This window comes from Oncorhynchus nerka, linkage group LG26 (genome assembly GCF_034236695.1).
Source record: "Oncorhynchus nerka isolate Pitt River linkage group LG26, Oner_Uvic_2.0, whole genome shotgun sequence".
In the NCBI taxonomy this organism is placed as follows: Eukaryota; Metazoa; Chordata; class Actinopteri; order Salmoniformes; family Salmonidae; genus Oncorhynchus; species Oncorhynchus nerka.
The window spans coordinates 51303570-51326697 of NC_088421.1; the positions used below are offsets into that span (position 1 = coordinate 51303570).

At 41.1% G+C, this 23128-nt stretch overlaps 1 protein-coding gene across 5 annotated transcripts in view; it reads right to left on the minus strand.

The window, feature by feature from the left end:
• Positions 1–1080: 1080 nt before the first annotated feature.
• Positions 1081–23128, minus strand: part of LOC135564800 (NLR family CARD domain-containing protein 3-like) — a 152043-nt gene continuing 129995 nt past the window's right edge. For 3 of the 5 annotated variants that reach the window (XM_065010857.1, XM_065010855.1, XM_065010858.1), the window contains 8 exons: positions 17563–17679; positions 11146–11230; positions 10788–11016; positions 8647–10417; positions 8103–8276; positions 3065–3238; positions 2129–2175; positions 1081–1730 (listed from right to left, as the gene is read on the minus strand). In XM_065010857.1, coding sequence (XP_064866929.1) covers positions 1201–1730; positions 2129–2175; positions 3065–3238; positions 8103–8276; positions 8647–10417; positions 10788–11016; positions 11146–11230; positions 17563–17679 — 3127 coding nt within the window. In that variant the 3' untranslated portion in view covers positions 1081–1200. Of the gene's footprint in view, positions 1731–2128; positions 2176–3064; positions 3239–8102; positions 8277–8646; positions 10418–10787; positions 11017–11145; positions 11231–11487; positions 11755–17562; positions 17680–23128 lie in introns of those variants that run through there. The other 2 variants (XM_065010856.1, XM_065010859.1) reach the window with 2 other exon arrangements.

Consider the following 23128-nt stretch of genomic DNA (forward strand, 5'->3'; position numbering starts at 1 on the left):
TGTGTGTGTGTCCAGAGTGTGTGTGTGTCCAGTGTGTGTGTGTGTCCAGTCTGTGTGTGTGTGTCCAGTGTGTGTGTGTGTGTCCAGTGTGTGTGTGTGTGTCCAGTGTGTGTGTGTGTCCTGTCTGTGTGTGTGTCCTGTCTGTGTGTGTGTGTCCAGTGTGTGTGTGTGTGTCCAGTGTGTGTGTGTGTGTCCAGTGTGTGTGTGTGTGTGTGTGTGTGTGTGTGTGTGTGTGTGTGTCCAGTGTGTGTGTGTGTGTGTGTCCAGTGTGTGTGTGTGTGTCCAGTGTGTGTGTGTGTGTGTCCAGTGTGTGTGTGTGTCCTGTCTGTGTGTGTGTGTCCAGTGTGTGTGTGTGTCCAGAGTGTGTGTGTGTGTCCAGAGTGTGTGTGTGTGTCCAGAGAGTGTGTGTGTGTGTGTGTCCAGAGTGTGTGTGTGTCCAGAGTGTGTGTGTGTCCAGAGTGTGTGTGTCCAGTGTGTGTGTGTGTGTCCAGTGTGTGTGTGTGTGTCCAGTGTGTGTGTGTGTGTCCAGTGTGTGTGTGTGTGTCCAGAGTGTGTGTGTGCGTGTGTATTTGTCCAGTGTGTGTGTGTCCAGTGTGTGTGTGTGTGTCCAGTGTGTGTGTGTGTGTGTCCAGTCTGTGTGTGTGTGTCCAGTCTGTGTGTGTGTGTCCAGTGTGTGTGTGTGTGTCCAGTGTGTGTGTGTGTGTCCAGTGTGTGTGTGTGTGTCCAGTGTGTGTGTGTCCAGAGTGTGTGTGTGCGTGTGTATTTGTCCAGTGTGTGTGTGTGTCCAGTGTGTGTGTCCAGTGTGTGTGTGTGTCCAGTGTGTGTGTGTGTGTCCTGTGTGTGTGTGTGTGACCACTGTGTGTGTCCTGTGTGTGTGTGTCCTGTGTGTGTGTGTCCAGTCTGTGTGTGTGTGTGTCCAGTCTGTGTGTGTGTGTCCAGTCTGTGTGTGTGTGTCCAGTGTGTGTGTGTGTGTCCAGTGTGTGTGTGTGTGTCCTGTGTGTGTGTGTGTGACCACTGTGTGTGTGTCCAGTGTGTCAGGTTATTATTGATATCCAGTGTGTGTGTGTATCCAGTGTGTGTATGTGTGTGTGTGAGTCCAGTGTGTGTGTGAGTCCAGTGTGTGTGTGAGTCCAGTGTGTGTGTGAGTCCAGTGTGTGTATTATTTACAGGTTATTATTGTGTGTGTGTGTGTGTGTCATGTTATTTTAGGGACACTGAGTCACCATCACCCCAAACCCTAAACCCTGGATAGAGGGGCTCAGTGAATGTGGAGGTGAATGTGATCAGGTGGGTCAGTGTGTCAGAGGAGGCTCTATAGAAGGACAGAGTGCCGGCTGGCCAGTCCAGATACACTCCTACTCTGTGGGAGCTGGAGGAGGGGACGTCTATGGTAGTGGGTTTATTATTGTGACAGGCAGAGTAACGGTTGTCAGAGCAGAACAGACTCCAGGACTTGTCATTCCATCCAAGACAACAGTCATTACCCCTTCCTCTCCTGCTGATTCCTTTATATGTCACTCCTATACCAGCAAATCTTCCACTCCACTCTACCTCCCAGTAACAGCGCCCAGTCAGACCCTCTCTACACAGCACCTGTCTACAGACCTCAAATCTCTCTGGGTGATCAGGATACGGCTGCTTCTCTCTCCTACATGTCACCTTTCTGTTCTCCTCAGACAGAGAGAGGCGTCTGTTTACTGTGTTTGGGTCCAGTGTGAGATCACAGACATCTGATGGATGAAACCAGACACAATATTAGAAATCATCATCATTCACATTAGAATGTTAACTCACTTTTCTCTAATTAATTTAATGTAGATGTTTCTAGGTATCAAAAGGAGAAGTTAAGGTAACTTGAGACTTGTTGAATGATCATATGTTATACTGTATGGTAATATAAAACTCACTAATTCCCATTAATTGCACGCACGCACGCACGCACGCACACACACACACACACAGTCAAAGCAACTCTTTGTAAACGTTGGTGTCCCTGATTTCTGCTTCTGTAGAACTACAGCTGATATTTAATATGACCAAGTAAGTAATGATGGTGGTCTTTTGACTTTGACTTAACTTGAATTAAGACTTATTCTTAGTCATATTCTTCACAGCTGTCAACACTCACATTTTCTAAGTCCAGGTTTCATTCTGTTCTCTCCACCATGTTCCACACTGTAGCGGTAAGCAGAAGAACAGACAGTTATTGAGGGATACACACACACACACACACACTGGACACACACATGTATATAGCATATATCAAGCGAATGTTTGTCTGTGTGTGTGTGTGTGTTTGTGACCAGTGTGTTTGTCTCCAGTGTGTGTTTGTGTCCAGTGTGTGTCCAGTGTGTGTGTGTGTCCAGTGTGTGTTTGTGTCCAGTGTGTGTCTGTGTGTGTCCAGTGTGTGTCCAGTGCTTGTTTGTGTGTTTGTTTTTTTGTGTGTGTACTGTGTGTGTGTGTGTGCGTAAGTCCTGTGTGTGTGTCCAGTTTTTCTGTGTGTGTCCAGTGTGTGTGTGTGTGTGTGTGTGTGTGTCCAGTGTGTGTGTGTGTGTGTGTGTGTACTGTGTGTGTGTACAGTGTGTGTGTGTGTGTGTTTGTGTGTGTGTGCGTGTGTACTGTGTGTGTGTCCTGTGTGTTCTGTGTGTGTCCAGTGCTTGTTTGTGTGTGTGTGTGTACGTGTCCAGTTTGTCAGTGTCCAGTATGTGTGTGTGTGTGTGTGTACTGTGTGTGTGTACTGTGTGTGTGTGTGTGTACTGTGTGTGTGTGTGTGTGTGTCCAGTGCTTGTTTGTGTGTGTTTACTGTGTGTGTCCAGTTTGTGAGTGTCCAGTATGTGTGTGAGTGTTTGTGTGTGTGTGTGTCCAGTGTGTGAGAGAACACTGAACACACACAACTTTGTCCACATACAGACAGGACACTCACCCCCCCCACACACACACACACACACACACACACACACACACACACACAACTTTGTCCAAGTGGTGTTCAGAATGTTTGTCTTAACCAGCCTGATAAGTCCAACATGTCTGATATGAACATTGACATAAACCCTCTACATACTTGAGTTTCTCCAGTCTGCAGTGTGGATCCTCCAGTCCAGCAGAGAGCAGTCTGACTCCTGAGTCTCCTGGGTGATTGTAGCTCAGGTCCAGCTCTCTCAGGTGTGAGGGGTTTGACCTCAGAGCTGAGACCAGAGAAGCACAGCCTTCCTCTGTGACTAGACAGCCTGACAGCCTGCAAAGAGTCAAATCATATTAAAATCACACTGATATTCTCTGGTGGTGAAAATAGTGGCAGAATATTTTTTTCACATATTCAGATATATCAGTGTCCTGAATCCTTCCATATATATTTATAAATGAATGTTTCATTATTAGAATTAACAAATGATCATATAGCATATATTGAACTGAAACCTGACATGAATGTATCATTAATATAAATGATCAAAGTTTTGCCTGCAGATAGAAACATGTATAGTACAAATTTTATAGTAGACTGACCAGACCAGTTTAAAAAGCAGTATCAGTCAGAAGACAGAAGTGAGGAATCAGATTTAGATTGTATTGAGTATACAGTCCACACCATATCTATTTAGACAGTGAGGAATCAGATTTAGATTGTATTGAGTATACAGTCCTCACCATATCTATTTAGACAGTGAGGTATCAGATTTAGATTGTATTGAGTATACAGTCCACACCATATCTATTTAGACAGTGAGGTATCAGATTTAGATTGTATTGAGTATACAGTCCACACCATATCTATTTAGACAGTGAGGTATCAGATTTAGATTGTATTGAGTATACAGTCCACACCATATCTATTTAGACAGTGAGGTATCAGATATAGATTGTATTGAGTATACAGTCCACACCATATCTATTTAGACAGTGAGGTATCAGATATAGATTGTATTGAGTATACAGTCCACACCATATCTATTTAGACAGTGAGGTATCAGGTATAGATTGTATTGAGTATACAGTCCACACCATATCTATTTAGACAGTGAGGTATCAGATTTAGATTGTATTGAGTATACAGTCCACACCATATCTATTTAGACAGTGAGGTATCAGATTTAGATTGTATTGAGTATACAGTCCACACCATATCTATTTAGACAGTGAGGTATCAGATATAGATTGTATTGAGTATACAGTCCACACCATATCTATTTAGACAGTGAGGTATCAGATATAGATTGTATTGAGTATACAGTCCACACCATATCTATTTAGACAGTGAGGTATCAGATATAGATTGTATTGAGTATACAGTCCACACCATATCTATTTAGACAGTGAGGAATCAGATGTAGATTGTATTGAGTATACAGTCATGATTAAGAAAAACCATGAAAGAATCATGAATAATAATGAGTGAGAAAGTTACAGAGGCTACAACAAAACATGCTAACCTCTCACCATTACCAATAACAGAGACTACAACAAAACATGCTAACCTCTCACCATTACCAATAACAGAGACTACAACAAAACATGCTAACCTCTCACCATTACCAATAACAGAGGCTACAACAAAACATGCTAACCTCTCACCATTACCAATAACAGAGGCTACAACAAAACATGCTAACCTCTCACCATTACCAATAACAGAGACTACAACAAAACATACTAACCTCTCACCATTACCAATAACAGAGGCTACAACAAAACATACTAACCTCTCACCATTACCAATAACAGAGTACAACAAAACATGCTAACCTCTCACCATTACCAATAACAGAGGCTACAACAAAACATACTAACCTCTCACCATTACCAATAACAGAGGATACAACAAAACATACTAACCTCTCACCATTACCAATAACAGAGGATACAACAAAACATACTAACCTCTCACCATTACCAATAACAGAGACTACAACAAAACATGCTAACCTCTCACCATTACCAATAACAGAGGATACAACAAAACATGCTAACCTCTCACCATTACCAATAACAGAGACTACAACAAAACATGCTAACCTCTCACCATTACCAATAACAGAGGCTACAACAAAACATGCTAACCTCTCACCATTACCAATAACAGAGACTACAACAAAACATGCTAACCTCTCACCATTACCAATAACAGAGACTACAACAAAACATACTAACCTCTCACCATTACCAATAACAGAGGCTACAACAAAACATGCTAACCTCTCACCATTACCAATAACAGAGGCTACGACAAAACATGCTAACCTCTCACCATTACCAATAACAGAGGCTACAACAAAACATGCTAACCTCTCACCATTACCAATAACAGAGACTACAACAAAACATGCTAACCTCTCACCATTAACAATAACAGAGGCTACAACAAAACATACTAACCTCTCACCATTACCAATAACAGAGGCTACAACAAAACATGCTAACCTCTCACCATTACCAATAACAGAGGCTACAACAAAACATGCTAACCTCTCACCATTACCAATAACAGAGACTACAACAAAACATGCTAACCTCTCACCATTACCAATAACAGAGGATACAACAAAACATGCTAACCTCTCACCATTACCAATAACAGAGGCTACAACAAAACATGCTAACCTCTCACCATTACCAATAACAGAGGCTACAACAAAACATGCTAACCTCTCACCATTACCAATAACAGAGGCTACAACAAAACATGCTAACCTCTCACCATTACCAATAACAGAGGCTACAACAAAACATGCTAACCTCTCACCATTACCAATAACAGAGGCTACAACAAAACATGCTAACCTCTCACCATTACCAATAACAGAGGCTACAACAAAACATGCTAACCTCTCACCATTACCAATAACAGAGACTACAACAAAACATACTAACCTCTCACCATTACCAATAACAGAGGCTACAACAAAACATACTAACCTCTCACCATTACCAATAACAGAGTACAACAAAACATGCTAACCTCTCACCATTACCAATAACAGAGGCTACAACAAAACATACTAACCTCTCACCATTACCAATAACAGAGGATACAACAAAACATACTAACCTCTCACCATTACCAATAACAGAGGATACAACAAAACATACTAACCTCTCACCATTACCAATAACAGAGACTACAACAAAACATGCTAACCTCTCACCATTACCAATAACAGAGGATACAACAAAACATGCTAACCTCTCACCATTACCAATAACAGAGACTACAACAAAACATGCTAACCTCTCACCATTACCAATAACAGAGGCTACAACAAAACATGCTAACCTCTCACCATTACCAATAACAGAGACTACAACAAAACATGCTAACCTCTCACCATTACCAATAACAGAGACTACAACAAAACATACTAACCTCTCACCATTACCAATAACAGAGGCTACAACAAAACATGCTAACCTCTCACCATTACCAATAACAGAGGCTACGACAAAACATGCTAACCTCTCACCATTACCAATAACAGAGGCTACAACAAAACATGCTAACCTCTCACCATTACCAATAACAGAGACTACAACAAAACATGCTAACCTCTCACCATTAACAATAACAGAGGCTACAACAAAACATACTAACCTCTCACCATTACCAATAACAGAGGCTACAACAAAACATGCTAACCTCTCACCATTACCAATAACAGAGACTACAACAAAACATACTAACCTCTCACCATTACCAATAACAGAGGCTACAACAAAACATGCTAACCTCTCACCATTACCAATAACAGAGGCTACGACAAAACATGCTAACCTCTCACCATTACCAATAACAGAGGCTACAACAAAACATGCTAACCTCTCACCATTACCAATAACAGAGACTACAACAAAACATGCTAACCTCTCACCATTAACAATAACAGAGGCTACAACAAAACATACTAACCTCTCACCATTACCAATAACAGAGGCTACAACAAAACATGCTAACCTCTCACCATTACCAATAACAGAGGCTACAACAAAACATGCTAACCTCTCACCATTACCAATAACAGAGACTACAACAAAACATGCTAACCTCTCACCATTACCAATAACAGAGGCTACAACAAAACATGCTAACCTCTCACCATTACCAATAACAGAGGCTACAACAAAACATGCTAACCTCTCACCATTACCAATAACAGAGGCTACAACAAAACATGCTAACCTCTCACCATTACCAATAACAGAGACTACAACAAAACATGCTAACCTCTCACCATTACCAATAACAGAGGATACAACAAAACATGCTAACCTCTCACCATTACCAATAACAGAGGCTACAACAAAACATACTAACCTCTCACCATTACCAATAACAGAGGCTACAACAAAACATGCTAACCTCTCACCATTACCAATAACAGAGGCTACAGCAAAACATGCTAACCTCTCACCATTACCAATAACAGAGGCTACAACAAAACATGCTAACCTCTCACCATTACCAATAACAGACTACAACAAAACATACTAACCTCTCACCATTACCAATAACAGAGGCTACAACAAAACATACTAACCTCTCACCATTACCAATAACAGAGGCTACAGCAAAACATGCTAACCTCTCACCATTACCAATAACAGAGGCTACAACAAAACATGCTAACCTCTCACCATTACCAATAACAGACTACAACAAAACATGCTAACCTCTCACCATTACCAATAACAGAGGCTACAGCAAAACATGCTAACCTCTCACCATTACCAATAACAGAGGATACAACAAAACATGCTAACCTCTCACCATTACCAATAACAGGGGGTCTGATCTTTGTGAAAGTGTTCAGAAACATCTTCTATTCTTACTGACAATACTAGTGAAGTGACTCCAAAATGACAGGACATTATTCACCATTCAGTTTCTATTAGGAAAAACATCCCAAACACAACCAAGACAAACTGCAAATTAATTCAACAAGTTAGTAGAATCACAAGCTTGATGTAATCACTGCAGCCATGGAATATGGGACCAAATACTAAACGTATGACTACTTTAATACACTATAAGTGAATATAACCGAATAATTACGACTTTTCAAATGGGAGAACTACATACATAAAGTGCTTTCATATCTGATAATACTGACCTCAGAGTCTCCAGTTTACAGTGGGGATTCCCCAGTCCAGCAGAGAGCAGCTTCACTCCTGAATCCTTCAGGTCATTGTTACTCAGATCCAGCTCTCTCAGGTGTGAGGGGTTTGACTCCAGAGCTGAGACCAGAGAAGCACAGCCTTCCTCTGTGACTAGACAGCCTGACAGCCTGACAAAGAGATCATCATGACTTCACAAACACACTGTTCATTTAACACCAGTAGTGTAGAAGGACAATGGCAGATGCATTTGGTTTATTCTCTCAAACAACATATAGATTCATCTTCCGTTTCCTAGAATTGTATGGTCATAATGTTATAATCATGTGAAAATCAATGAATTTATTTAACACCAGTAGAATGTACATGTAGAAGGACAATTAAGCTTTAATTGTGATTGATATGTGAAATTCAGAAATCAATGCATTTATTCAATATGTTTTTCAAAATAATATTATATACATATTATAATACATATTTTCTCTAAACTGAATGTTTCTTCCTGATGATTAGGTCTTATATGTCATTTTATTTACTCACAGAGCAGCTCTGGAGGCTTTGACCACTGGCAGCAGCCTCAGAAGACCTTCCTCTGATCTGGAGTATTTCTTCAGGTCAAACACATCCAGCTCCTTTTCTGAAGTCAGCAACACAAAGACCAGAGCTGACCACTGTCCAGGTGACAGTTTGGGTTTTGAGAGACTTCCTGATCTCAGGTAGCTTTGGATCTCCTTCACTAGAGAATGGTCATTCAGTTCATTCAGACAGTGGAACAGATTGATGCTCCTCTCTGGAGAGAGATCCTCCCTGATCTTCTTCTTGATGTACTCGACTGTTTCTTCATGGCTCTGTGAGCTGCTTCTTGTCTTTGTCAGTAGACCTCGTAAGTGCTTCTGATTGGACTCCAGTGAGAGGCCCAGAAGGAAGCGGAGGAAAAGGTCCAGGTTTCCTGTCTCGCTTTGTAAGGCTTTATCCACAGCACTCTTATAGAAAGTAACTTCAGGCTCGTCGTTTGTTTGCAGTTCATCCATTAGATTCTCATTGTTGTTGATGAATGAGAGGAACACATATACAGCAGCCAGAAACTCCTGAATGCTCAGATGAACAAAGCAGTACACCTTGTCCTGGTACAGCCCACATTCCTCTTTAAAGAGCTGTGTGCACAATCCTGAGTACACTGAGGCTTCATTGACATCAATGCCAGCCTCCTCCAGGTCTTCTTCATAGAAAATCAGATTGCCATTCACAAGCTGTTGAAAAGCCAGTTTTCCCAGTGACAGAATGCTCTCTTTATTCCAGTGTGGACCTGTCTCTTCTTTCCCAAGATACTTTTCATTCTTCTGTTCGGTATGAAACTCCACAAGGTGTGTGTACATCTCAGTCAGAGTCTTGGGCATCTCTTCTCTCTTATGTTCCAACATGTGTTCAAGGACTGTTGCAGAAATCCAACAGAAGACTGGAATGTGGCACATGATGTGGAGGCTCCTGGATGTCTTTATGTGTGAGATGATTCTGCTGGCCAGGTCCTCATCACTGAATCTCTTCCTGAAGTACTCCTCCTTCTGCGGGTCATTGAACCCTCGTACCTCCGTCACCTGGTCAACACACACTGAAGGGATCTTATTGGCTGCTGCAGGTCGGGTAGTTATCCAGAGGAGAGCAGAGGGAAGCAGATTTCCCTTGATGAGATTTGTCAGCAGAACATCCACTGAGGTTGACTCTGTGACGTCCCAACAGATCTTGTTATTCTGGAAGTCTAGGGGCAGTCGGCACTCATCCAGACCATCAAAGATGAACAGAACTTTGTACTTGTTGTAGTTGGAGATTCCTGATTGTTTGGTTTCCATTGAGAAGTGATTGAGAAGTTCAAACAAAGTGTGTTTGTCCCCTTTCATCAAATTCAGCTCCCGAAAAGGGAATGAAAATACAAATTGGACATCCTGATTAGCTTTTCCTTCAGCCCAGTCCAGAATGAACTTCTGCACAGAGACTGTTTTTCCAATGCCAGCAACTCCCTTTGTCAGCACAGTTCTGATAGGTTTGTCTTGTTCAGTTAAGGGTTTGAAGATGTCGTTACATTTGATTGCAGTCTCTGGTCTTGCTTGTTTCCTGGTTGTTGTCTCAATCTGTCGCAGCTCATGTTCATTATTGACCTCTCCTGTTCCACCCTCTGTGATGTAGAGCTCTGTGTAGATCTTATTGAGAAGTGTTGGGTTTCCTTGTTTAGCGATCCCCTCAAATACACATTGAAACTTCTTCTTTAGATTAGATTTGAGTTCACGTTGGCAAATCACAGCAAGCTCATCTGAATCTAGAAATAACACAGAGGATATTAATATTACGTCTGTTTTAATGTCTACAGTATTGTAGGACTGTTATAAAGTGTTACATTATAATAATTTATTCTCTAAACTGACTGTCTAAATGTGTAAATGTTTTCATAATGCATTACAGACTGGTGTGACTGATTATATTATTATTGGTATTATTGATGGTATTATTAATGTTCTCTCTCTAAATGAATCACCACAACACATCCCTGCTGCTACTTGATGAGGTCACTAGGTGTTGTGTTCAGGCTGCTACAATATCATTGAGTTACACAGCTACTTTAGCTGTACTTTAGCTACAGCTTTTAAATGTTATAAAACATCATTCAACATGAGGCAGACAGATCTTACATTTCTCCAGTGTGTCAGCAAGCTCCTTCTGGTTCATTTTCCTCAGGATGTGCAGTGTGATCTTCAGAGCCCCCTCTCTGGCACTGCTCTCCTGCTTCTCATCTTCAGCATCCACCACTTCCTTATCCTGTTTCTGACTCTCAAAGCCTTGTGGGAATTCTGGACTAAGAATCCTCTTGAACATCTTCAGCTCGTTCTTCACAAATGTCATAATTTTCTCTTCAAGCAACTGAAATAAATAAAGTAAATAAGTTAAGCAAGAGACTAAATGCTTTCTCATTAACACATTAATGAATGATTGACAGATCAACTTTACTTGAGGTAAACAAAAACAAATGTACATAACAGGACCACATACACTGAATATGGAGGCCAGGTCTGCTTGATGACTCTGGGAAGACTGACCACTGAGAATCTCTGACTCTGATCTCTCCTGTTGGTTTCTGTGGACACAACATGCGATTACATCTCCTCATCCAGGGAGTACACACACACACACACACACACACACACACGCACACACACACACACGGAGGGAATGTTGTGTTTGTTTAATATTGTTTTAGGACTATGAAAATGGACAAAAGGATGAGCCTATGGATTATGAAAACAACAACAATAAATTGGAAAATGGGAGAGGAGAAATGACTAGAGACAGTGTTGTTTAACTCACTGACCAGGACCCATGAGTTCTTCTTACCTTTGTTCAGTAGAAAAGTCTCCCTTTCTAAAGTATAGAGGTTGACCCATAGACCAGTCACTCTTCATGGACACACAGCTGGGAACAGGGGAGGCTGGTCTCTCCTGCTTGATTGGGCTTCAACACAACAGAGACAAACATTACATCTCTCATCTACTCTGAGCTCAGATGGGGAAACATAAGAGTTTCATTCCAAAACACTATATATCAATTTTCAGAAATGTTAGTAAATTAGCTTTTATTGTTCAAAGCATTTCTGAAAGAGATTGGTGTGTTTTTTCTCTATCTTTTTTTATTTTTTATTTCACCTTTATTTAACCAGGTAAGCAAGTTGAGAACAAGTTCTCATTTACAATTGCGACCTGGCCAAGATAAAGCAAAGCAGTTCGACACATACAACGACACAGAGTTACACATGGAGTAAAACAAACATACAGTCAATAATACAGTAAAAAAAAAAAAAAAAAAAAAAAAAAAAAAATCTATATACAATGTGAGCAAATGAGGTGAGAAGGGAGGTAAAGGCAAAAAAGGCCATGGTGGCAAAGTAAATACAATATAGCAAGTAAAACACTGGAATGGTAGTATTGCAATGGAAGAATGTGCAAAGTAGAAATAAAAATAATGGGGTGCAAAGGAGCAAAATAAATAAATTAATTAAATACAGTTGGGAAAGAGGTAGTTGTTTGGGCTAAATTATAGGTGGGCTATGTACAGGTGCAGTAATCTGTAAGATGCTCTGACAGTTGGTGCTTAAAGCTAGTGAGGGAGATAAGTGTTTCAATTTAAGAGATTTTTGTAGTTCGTTCCAGTCATTGGCAGCAGAGAACTGGAAGGTTGTTCAAAGAAAGAATTGGTTTTGGGGGTGACTAGAGAGATATACCTGCTGGAGCGTGTGCTACAGGTGGGAGATGCTATGGTGACCAGCGAGCTGAGATAAGGGGGGACTTTACCTAGCAGGGTCTTGTAGATGACATGGAGCCAGTGGGTTTGGCGACGAGTATGAAGCGAGGGCCAGCCAACGAGAGCGTCACAGGTCTAATGGTGGGTAGTATATGGGGCTTTGGTGACAAAACGGATAGCACTGTGATAGACTGCATCCAATTTGTTGAGTAGGGTATTGGAGGCTATTTTGTAAATGACATCGCCAAAGTCGAGGATTGGTAGGATGGTCAATTTTACAAGGGTATGTTTGGCAGCATGAGTGAAGGATGCTTTGTTGCGAAATAGGAAGCCAATTCTAGATTTAACTTTGGATTGGAGATGTTTGATATGGGTCTGGAAGGAGAGTTTACAGTCTAACCAGACACCTAAGTATTAATAGTTGTCCACGTATTCTAATCAGAGCCGTCCAGAGTAGTGATGTTGGACAGGCGGGTAGGTTCAGCGATCGGTTGAAGAGCATGCATTTAGTTTTACTTGTATTTAAGAGCAATTGGAGGCCACGGAAGGAGAGTTGTATGGCATTGAAGCTTGCCTGGAGGGTTGTTAACACAGTGTCCAAAGAAGGGCCGGAAGTATACAGAATGGTGTCGTCTCGTAGAGGTGGATCAGAGACTCACCAGCAGCAAGAGCGACCTCATTGATGTATACAGAGAAGAGAGTCGGTCCAAGAATTGGTTGTGGCACCCCATAGAGACTGCCAGAGGTCCGGACAGCAGACCCTCCGATTTGACACACTGAACTCTATCAGAGAAGTAGTTGTGAACCAGGCAGGCAATCATTTGAGAAACCAAGGCTAAGTCTGCCGATGAGGATGTGGTGGTTGACAGAGTCGAAAGCCTTGGCCAGATCAATGAATACGGCTGCACAGTAATGTTTCTTATCGATGGCGGTTAAGATATCGTTTAGGACCTTGAGCGTGGCTGAGGTGCACCCATGACCAGCTCTGAAACCAGATTGCATAGCAGAGAAGGTCTAATCATGGCATGGGGTTGTTCACTATCTAATCATGGGGTTGTTCACTATCTAATCATGGGGTTGTTCACTATCTAATCATGGGGTTGTTCACTATCTAATCATGGGGTTGTTCACTATCTAATCATGGGGTTGTTCACTATCTAATCATGGGGTTGTTCACTAGCTAATCATGGGGTTGTTCACTATCTAATCATGGGATTGTTCACTATCTAATCATGGGGTTGTTCACTATCTAATCATGGGGTTGTCCACTATCTAATCATGGGGTTGTTCACTATCTAATCATGGGGTTGTTCACTATCTAATCATGGCATGGAGTTGTTCACTATCTAATCATGGGGTTGTTCACTATCTAATCATGGCATGGAGTTGTTCACTATCTAATCATGGGGTTGTTCACTAGCTAATCATGGGGTTGTTCACTATCTAATCATGGGATTGTTCACTATCTAATCATGGGGTTGTTCACTATCTAATCATGGGGTTGTCCACTATCTAATCATGGAGTTGTTCACTATCTAATCATGGGATTGTTCACTATCTAATCATGGGGTTGTTCACTATCTAATCATGGCATGGAGTTGTTCACTATCTAATCATGGGGTTGTTCACTATCTAATCATGGGGTTGTCCCCTATCTAATCATGGTATTGTTCACTAGCTAATCATGGGGTTGTCCCTATCTAATCATGGGATTGTTCTATCTAATCATGGGGTTGTTCACTATCTAATCATGGGATTGTCCCCTATCTAATCATGGGGTTGTTCACTATCTAATCATGGGGTTGTTCACTATCTAATCATGGGGTTGTTCACTATCTAATCATGGGGTTGTTCACTATCTAATCATGGGGTTGTTCACTATCTAATCATGGGGTTGTCCCCTATCTAATCATGGGGTTGTTCACTATCTAATCATGGGGTTGTCCCCTAGCTAATCATGGGGTTGTTCACTATCTAATCATGGGGTTGTCCCCTAGCTAATCATGGGGTTGTTCACTATCTAATCATGGGGTTGTCCCCTATCTAATCATGGGGTTGTTCACTATCTAATCATGGGGTTGTTCACTATCTAATCATGGGGTTGTCCCCTATCTAATCATGGGATTGTTCACTAGCTAATCATGGGGTTGTTCACTATCTAATCATGGGGTTGTTCACTATCTAATCATGGGGTTGTTCTCTATCTAATCATGGGGTTGTCCCCTATCTAATCATGGGATTGTTCACTAGCTAATCATGGGGTTGTCCCCTATCTAATCATGGGATTGTCCCCTATCTAATCATGGGGTTGTTCACTATCTAATCATGGGATTGTTCACTATCTAATCATGGGGTTGTTCACTATCTAATCATGGGGTTGTTCACTATCTAATCATGGGGTTGTTCACTATCTAATCATGGGGTTGTTCACTATCTAATCATGGGATTGTTCACTATCTAATCATGGGGTTGTTCACTATCTAATCATGGGATTGTTCACTATCTAATCATGGGGTTGTTCACTATCTAATCATGTCATGGGGTTGTTCACTATCTAATCATGGGGTTGTTCACTATCTAATCATGGGGTTGTTCACTATCTAATCATGGGGTTGTTCACTATCTAATCATGGGGTTGTTCACTATCTAATCATGGGGTTGTTCACTATCTAATCATGGGGTTGTTCACTATCTAATCATGGGGTTGTTCACTATCTAATCATGGGGTTGTCACTATCTAATCATGGGGTTGTTCACTATCTAATCATGGGGTTGTTCACTATCTAATCATGGGGTTGTTCACTATCTAATCATGGGGTTGTTCACTATCTAATCATGGGGTTGTTCACTATCTAATCATGGGGTTGTTCACTATCTAATCATGGGGTTGTTCACTATCTAATCATGGGGTTGTTCACTATCTAATCATGGGGTTGTTCACTATCTAATCATGGGGTTGTTCTCTATCTAATCATGGGGTTGTTCACTATCTAATCATGGGGTTGTTCACTATCTAATCATGGGGTTGTTCACTATCTAATCATGGGGTTGTTCACTATCTAATCATGGGGTTGTTCACTATCTAATCATGGGGTTGTTCACTATCTAATCATGGGGTTGTTCACTATCTAATCATGGGGTTGTTCACTATCTAATCATGGGGTTGTTCACTATCTAATCATGGGGTTGTTCACTATCTAATCATGGGGTTGTTCACTATCTAATCATGGGGTTGTTCACTATCTAATCATGGGGTTGTTCACTATCTAATCATGGGGTTGTTCACTATCTAATCATGGGGTTGTTCAATGACAGATATGTATTTGTTTAAAATCACTTGATGTCTTCATTTCAGAGAGACAAATAATCATGTTTTTTTTCCGCAAAATGCTATATATTTGCCTCACTCTCAAATGTTACCGCCGGAATAATGAGGCTATAATGAGTACCAGTACTGAGTCAATGTGCAGGGTACCAGGTAGTTGAGGTAATAATGAGACTATAAGGAGAACCAGTACTGAGTCAATGTGCAGGGTACCAGGTAGTTGAGGTAATAATGAGACTATAAGGAGTACCAGTACTGAGTCAATGTGCAGGGTACCAGGTAGTTGAGGTAATAATGAGACTATAAGGAGTACCAGTACTGAGTCAATGTGCAGGGTACCAGGTAGTTGAGGTAATAATGAGACTATAAGGAGTACCAGTACTGAGTCAATGTGCAGGGTACCAGGTAGTTGAGGTAATAATGAGACTATAAGGAGTACCAGTACTGAGTCAAATTGCAGGGTACCAGGTAGTTGAGGTAATAATGAGACTATAAGGAGTACCAGTACTGAGTCAATGTGCAGGGTACCAGGTAGTTGAGGTAATAATGAGACTATAAGGAGTACCAGTACTGAGTCAATGCAGGGTACCAGGTAGTTGAGGTAATAATGAGACTATAAGGAGAACCAGTACTGAGTCAATGTGCAGGGTACCAGGTAGTTGAGGTAATAATGAGACTATAAGGAGTACCAGTACTGAGTCAATGTGCAGGGTACCAGGTAGTTGAGGTAATAATGAGACTATAAGGAGTACCAGTACTGAGTCAATGTGCAGGGTACCAGGTAGTTGAGGTAATAATGAGACTATAAGGAGTACCAGTACTGAGTCAATGTGCAGGGTACCAGGTAGTTGAGGTAATAATGAGACTATAAGGAGTACCAGTACTGAGTCAAATTGCAGGGTACCAGGTAGTTGAGGTAATAATGAGACTATAAGGAGTACCAGTACTGAGTCAATGTGCAGGGTACCAGGTAGTTGAGGTAATAATGAGACTATAAGGAGTACCAGTACTGAGTCAATGTGCAGGGTACCAGGTAGTTGAGGTAATAATGAGACTATAAGGAGAACCAGTACTGAGTCAATGTGCAGGGTACCAGGTAGTTGAGGTAATAATGAGACTATAAGGAGTACCAGTACTGAGTCAATGTGCAGGGTACCAGGTAGTTGAGGTAATAATGAGACTATAAGGAGTACCAGTACTGAGTCAATGTGCAGGGTACCAGGTAGTTGAGGTAATAATGAGACTATAAGGAGTACCAGTACTGAGTCAATGTGCAGGGTACCAGGTAGTTGAGGTAATAATGAGACTATAAGGAGTACCAGTACTGAGTCAATGTGCAGGGTACCAGGTAGTTGAGGTAATAATGAGACTATAAGGAGAACCAGTACTGAGTCAATGTGCAGGGTACCAGGTAGTTGAGGTAATAATGAGACTATAAGGAGTACCAGTACTGAGTCAATGTGCAGGGTACCAGGTAGTTGAGGTAATAATGAGACTATAAGGAGTACCAGTACTGAGTCAATGTGCAGGGTACCAGGTAGTTGAGGTAATAATGAGACTATAAGGAGTACCAGTACTGAGTCAATGTGCAGGGTACCAGGTAGTTGAGGTAATAATGAGACTATAAGGAGAACCAGTACTGAGTCAATGTGCAGGGTACCAGGTACCACACACACAGTGAGGGAATGTTGTGTTTGTTTAATATTGTTTTAGGACTATGAAAATGGACAAAAGGATTAGCCTATGGATTATGAAAACAACCAAAAGGATTTGGAAAATGGGAGAGGAGAAATGACTAGAGACAGTGTTGTTTAACTCACTGACCAGGACCCATGAGTTCTTCTTACCTTTGTTCAGTAGAAAAGTCTCCCTCTCTAAAGTTTAGAGGAGGATCCATAGACCAGTCACTCTTCATGGACACACAGCTGGGAACAGGGGAGGCTGGTCTCTCCTGCTTGATTGGTCTTCAACACAACAGAGACAAACATTACATCTCTCATCTACTCTGAGCTCAGATGGGGAAACATAAGAAGAGTTTCACAAATAGAACTGACTTCTAGACGTTAGTTAACGCGCGCGAGCAGTGTGTCATTTTTAATGAGATTAATTTATCGACGCGAGCGTTGTAGTCAGTCTGTCAGCCCCGCTAAAAGGCTGGTGTCGTTACTCTGCCTTCTCCGGGGGCATGTTGAGGTACATTTACTAACCGGGAGGGTTTGAATGATGTGATTTATTGGAGGGCTGGAAGACGCACTCTCGAGGTTATTTACTCACAATATCAGATATTAAGATGATTTTTATAATGAATGTATACTGAGGTTGAGGTTCTGACTAGTGATTATTTACCCGGGGTTCAATACCTGCTATTGAGGCGCCCTGAAAATAATATTCAAAAGTTTGGTCCTTGGACACAGAGGGTTTAAACACTAAAGTTACCGTCCATCTAGTGAAGAGAGGAGAACCGGACAGAGGTAGCCAGCATCCGTCAACGAGAGAGGGAGAAGCCTCACCGGGATTTAACAGGTGGAAGAAACAACCGGGGAGCCGGTGATGATGTAGTGGTAGCTATGGTAACTAGGATGCTGCTGGTTGAGTAGATAGCTAGATTAGAGCTGTACCGACTAGCTAGAATAACTAGGATGCTGCTGGTAGAGTAGCTAGCTAGCTTACCGAGCTGTACCGACTAGCTAGGATAACTAGGATGCTGCTGGTTAGTTAGCAGGTCGTTCGTCTGTCCCTCGTCTCGATGATGAATCCGGTGAAACACAAATTGAAACAAGTATAGAGAGTGAAAAGGATCTGGCTACACTCATACTGTCCCTGACCGTAAAGAAAAAAGCAAATTGAACAGTAAACTTCGGTGTCTCAACACTGTAACAAACACCGTCGTTATTCCCCAAGATCACCTCAGTCCACTCTGCGCGTAACCGGACAATATCCTTGGCGCCACACCGAACGTGGACGCGGACAGTTCTGTAGGGGGACGCGGACGGTTCTGTACGGGGACGCGGACGGTTCTGTACGGGGACGCGGACGGTACGGGGACGCGGACAGTTCCAGAACGCGGACATGAGCAGTGCAACACAATCAACTGAACCCAGTCTTTACAGTGGGTTACATTAGTAATATGAATTATTTATTATTATGTAAAACAAACATTCTATGTTTTTTATAACAATATTTTGAGATCTGGGTCCATATCCACAAAGTGTCTCAGAGGAGAAAATTGGTCGTATAAGTGCTGAGAATAAAGACATTTTACACTTATGGGTCTAAATTAAAGCTATTTATGAAGTCTCTAGTCCCACCTAGTTGGCAGAAATTTATGACACCTCGTGAGCTGTCCTAAGTAGTTATGAGTTAACAGCAGGTGTCCTAAGTAGTTAAGAGTTAACAGCAGGTGTCCTAAGAGTTAACAGCAGGTGTCCTAAGTAGTTAACAGCAGGTGTCCTAAGTAGTTAAGAGTTAACAGCAGCTGTCCTAAGTAGTTAAGAGTTAACAGCAGGTGTCCTAAGTAGTTAAGAGTTAACAGCAGGTGTCCTAAGTAGTTAAGAGTTAACAGCAGGTGTCCTAAGTAGTTAAGAGTTAACAGCAGCTGTCCTAAGTAGTTAAGAATTAACAGCAGGTGTCCTAAGTAGTTAAGAGTTAACAGCAGCTGTCCTAAGTAGTTAAGAGTTAACAGCAGGTGTCTTGATAATACTATAGAATAATGCAGTGAGTCAGTGGTTCCTGAGCCACATGTAATTGTTTTGGAGCAGATAAAAATAATGTTTTGATATTTGATATGATCAATCCATTAATAATATATGTCTTTGGCTTTTGGCAATGATTTATGTGTAATAATTATGTATAACAAGTGATACCATGTATCAGGCTTATTCCCCAAGATTAACTCAGGTTTTCACCCAGTGGCTAAGGAGTTGGACCTGTGGCCTAAAGGTGGCTGGTTTGAATCCATGTGGAAAATGTGCTATTTGCTAACTGCTGGGCTGCATGATGTCATTTATTGACGGGCTGGAAGTCCCACTCTGTCTTTTCTATTCCGAGGTTGTTTATAAACAATATCAGATATTAAGGTGATTTTTATAATGAATGTATACTAAGGTTGAGGTTTTGACTAGTGATTATTTACCTGGGATTCAATACCTGCTATAGTCACTTGTTTTTCTCTCCCAAAAGCAACACAGCCCTAATAGGAGATATACAGCTAACTAAAGTCATGAGACCATTTTAGAAAAGCATGGGACATATAGTCTGTGGTTGCTGCTATTTTATGTCAATCATATTGCTGCTTGTAGCCTATAACTGATGCTTCATGGTCCATCATATTGCTGCTTGTAGACTATAACTGATGCTTCATGGTCCATCATATTGCTGCTTGTAGACTATAACTGATGCTTCATGGTCCATCATATTGCTGCTTGTAGACTATAACTGATGCTTCATGGTCCATCATATTGCTGCTTGTAGACTATAACTGATGCTTCATGGTCCATCATATTGCTGCTTGTAGACTATAACTGATGCCTCATGGTCCATCATATTGCTGCTTGTAGCCTATAACTGATGCTTCGTGGTCCATCATATTGCTGCTTGTAGACTATAACTGATGCTTCATGGTCCATCATATTGCTGCTTGTAGACTATAACTGATGCTTCATGGTCCATCATATTGCTGCTTGTAGACTATAACTGATGCTTCATGGTCCATCATATTGCTGCTTGTAGCCTATAACTGATGCTTCATGGTCCATCATATTGCTGATGCTTCATGGTCCATCATATTGCCTATAACTGATGCTTCATGGTCCATCATATTGCTGCTTGTAGCCTATAACTGATGCTTCATGGTCCATCATATTGCTGCTTGTAGTCTATAACTGATGCTTCATGGTCTATTGCTGCTTGTAGCCTATAACTGATGCTTCATGGTCCATCATATTGCTGCTCGTAGCCTATAACTGATGCTTCATGGTCCATCATATTGCTGCTTGTAGCCTATAACTGATGCTTCATGGTCCATCATATTGCTGCTTGTAGTCTATAACTGATGCTTCATGGTCTATTGCTGCTTGTAGCCTATAACTGATGCTTCATGGTCCATCATATTGCTGCTTGTAGCCTATAACTGATGCTTCATGGTCCATCATATTGCTGCTTGTAGCCTATAACTGATGCTTCATGGTCCATCATATTGCTGCTCGTAGCCTATAACTGATGCTTCATGGTCCATCATATTGCTGCTTGTAGACTATAACTGATGCTTCATGGTCCATCATATTGCTGCTTGTAGACTATAACTGATGCTTCATGGTCCATCATATTGCTGCTTGTAGCCTATAACTGATGCTTCATGGTCCATCATATTGCTGCTCGTAGCCTATAACTGATGCTTCATGGTCCATCATATTGCTGCTTGTAGTCTATAACTGATGCTTCATGGTCTATTGCTGCTTGTAGCCTATAACTGATGCTTCATGGTCCATCATATTGCTGCTTGTATTGCTGCTTGTAGCCTATAACTGCTATAATGCTTCGTGTTCATATGCTTCCACCTATTGGACATTTTGCAATTAAAAGTTATTAATTCACATACAGACGTTGGTGGGGCAGCTGAGAAATAAAGTGTATTTTTCTGGTTAATTCCTTAGATCTCTAACCTGCCCCATCTTTCCCAAGCCAATTACTGGACTTTCACATAGAAGTTACTTGGTCACACAGTTCAAACCACATTTGAAAAATAAAACAGATGTGTCTTGTTGATCAAGTGTTCTGCTTTGAAATAATAAATATAATAAAATAACAAAACAAAAACAGCAAGATGCTGAGACAGGTTTTGATTAACAAAATAATCAGTGCTATTTAGTACTATAATGGTATTTACTAACATAATATTATTACTAAAACAGTTTCTAAAATAATTTGGGTTAATGTTAATGCTAAAATAGGTCATACGTAGGGTTAGATGCTGATGTAAAAAGGGCTTTATAAAATAAAACAGTATGGGCTGTGGCCTTCTCTGGGTAACACGTATGGTTAGGGATTAAGGATAAAATTTATTATAGAGTTTCTGTAGAGCTCTTTGTGACATCTGCTGATGTAAAAAGGGCTTTATAAATACATTTGATTGATTGTTAGGTTCAGGGTTTTTAAGGTAAAAAACAGTATGTGTTTATAGGTCTCTTGCTCCTCCCTCTGGCCTTCTGTGGGTATTACATATCTCAATCACGACACCTGCTCGGCTCATAATCTGAGGTAGCAACTGCGTCAGATCTACAAATCAGTGAGCTACACCTTCCATTTGTTTTCTAACTCAGTGAAACTGCGCAGCTTTCACTCAATCCGATGTCCACGAACGAACATTTCGATGCTTATCAAATTACCCAGCAGCCATTTAGAAACAAGTCATCAAAAAAAGTGATGTTTCTTCATTTTAAAAACTTCTTCTGGCTGTTTAAATTGGCCTTATCTTGAAAATGAGGACAGGGACATTCGTTTTAGTTAGGTGGTATACCTTTTTCTGAAAACAAATATGGTTAACCATGACCAGAAACGATTTAAGGTTTAGTATTGTGGGTCACCACAACGTGTATCCAGGCGAACAGTGATCACGCTCACCAACTACCTGTAACCCTGTTGATAATAAGTAACCTGACGTCAGCGTTCAAGGTTAATGAGGCGCGGAACAATGAGCTGGGAATAGAACGTTCAGAAGGTGAGTTAGTTCCACGGAGCTCAATAGAACAAATAGGAGCTGGCAGGGAGAAGAATGACCTAAAATAAGGCCTGTTTTGTAGCGATTACTATATAACATAACATAATATTATGAAACTGGGCTCCATGGCGGATGCAATGAACTAGTTATCAGAAAAAAACATTGTTGTAAATGTCATGTTTCCAGCCTACTTAAGGCGCACCGAAAATAATATTCAAAAGTTTGGTCCTTGGACACAGAGGGGTTAAACACTAAAATTACCGTCCATTTAGTAAAGAGAGGAGGGGTTAAACACTAAAGTTACCGTCCATCTAGTAAAGAGAGGAGGGTTAAACACTAAAGTTTACAGTCCATCTAGTGAAGAGAGGAGGGGTTAAACACTAAAGTTACCGTCCATCTAGTGAAGAGAGGAGGGGTTAAACACTAAAGTTACCGTCCATCTAGTGAAGAGAGGAGGGGTTAAACACTAAAGTTACTGTCCATCTAGTGAAGAGAGGAGGGGTTAAACACTAAAGTCCATCTAGTGAAGAGAGGAGGGGTTAAACACTAAAGTTACTGTCCATCTAGTGAAGAGAGGAGGGGTTAAACACTAAAGTTACTGTCCATCTAGTGAAGAGAGGAGGGGTTAAACACTAAAGTCCATCTAGTGAAGAGAGGAGGGGTTAAACACTAAAGTTACTGTCCATCTAGTGAAGAGA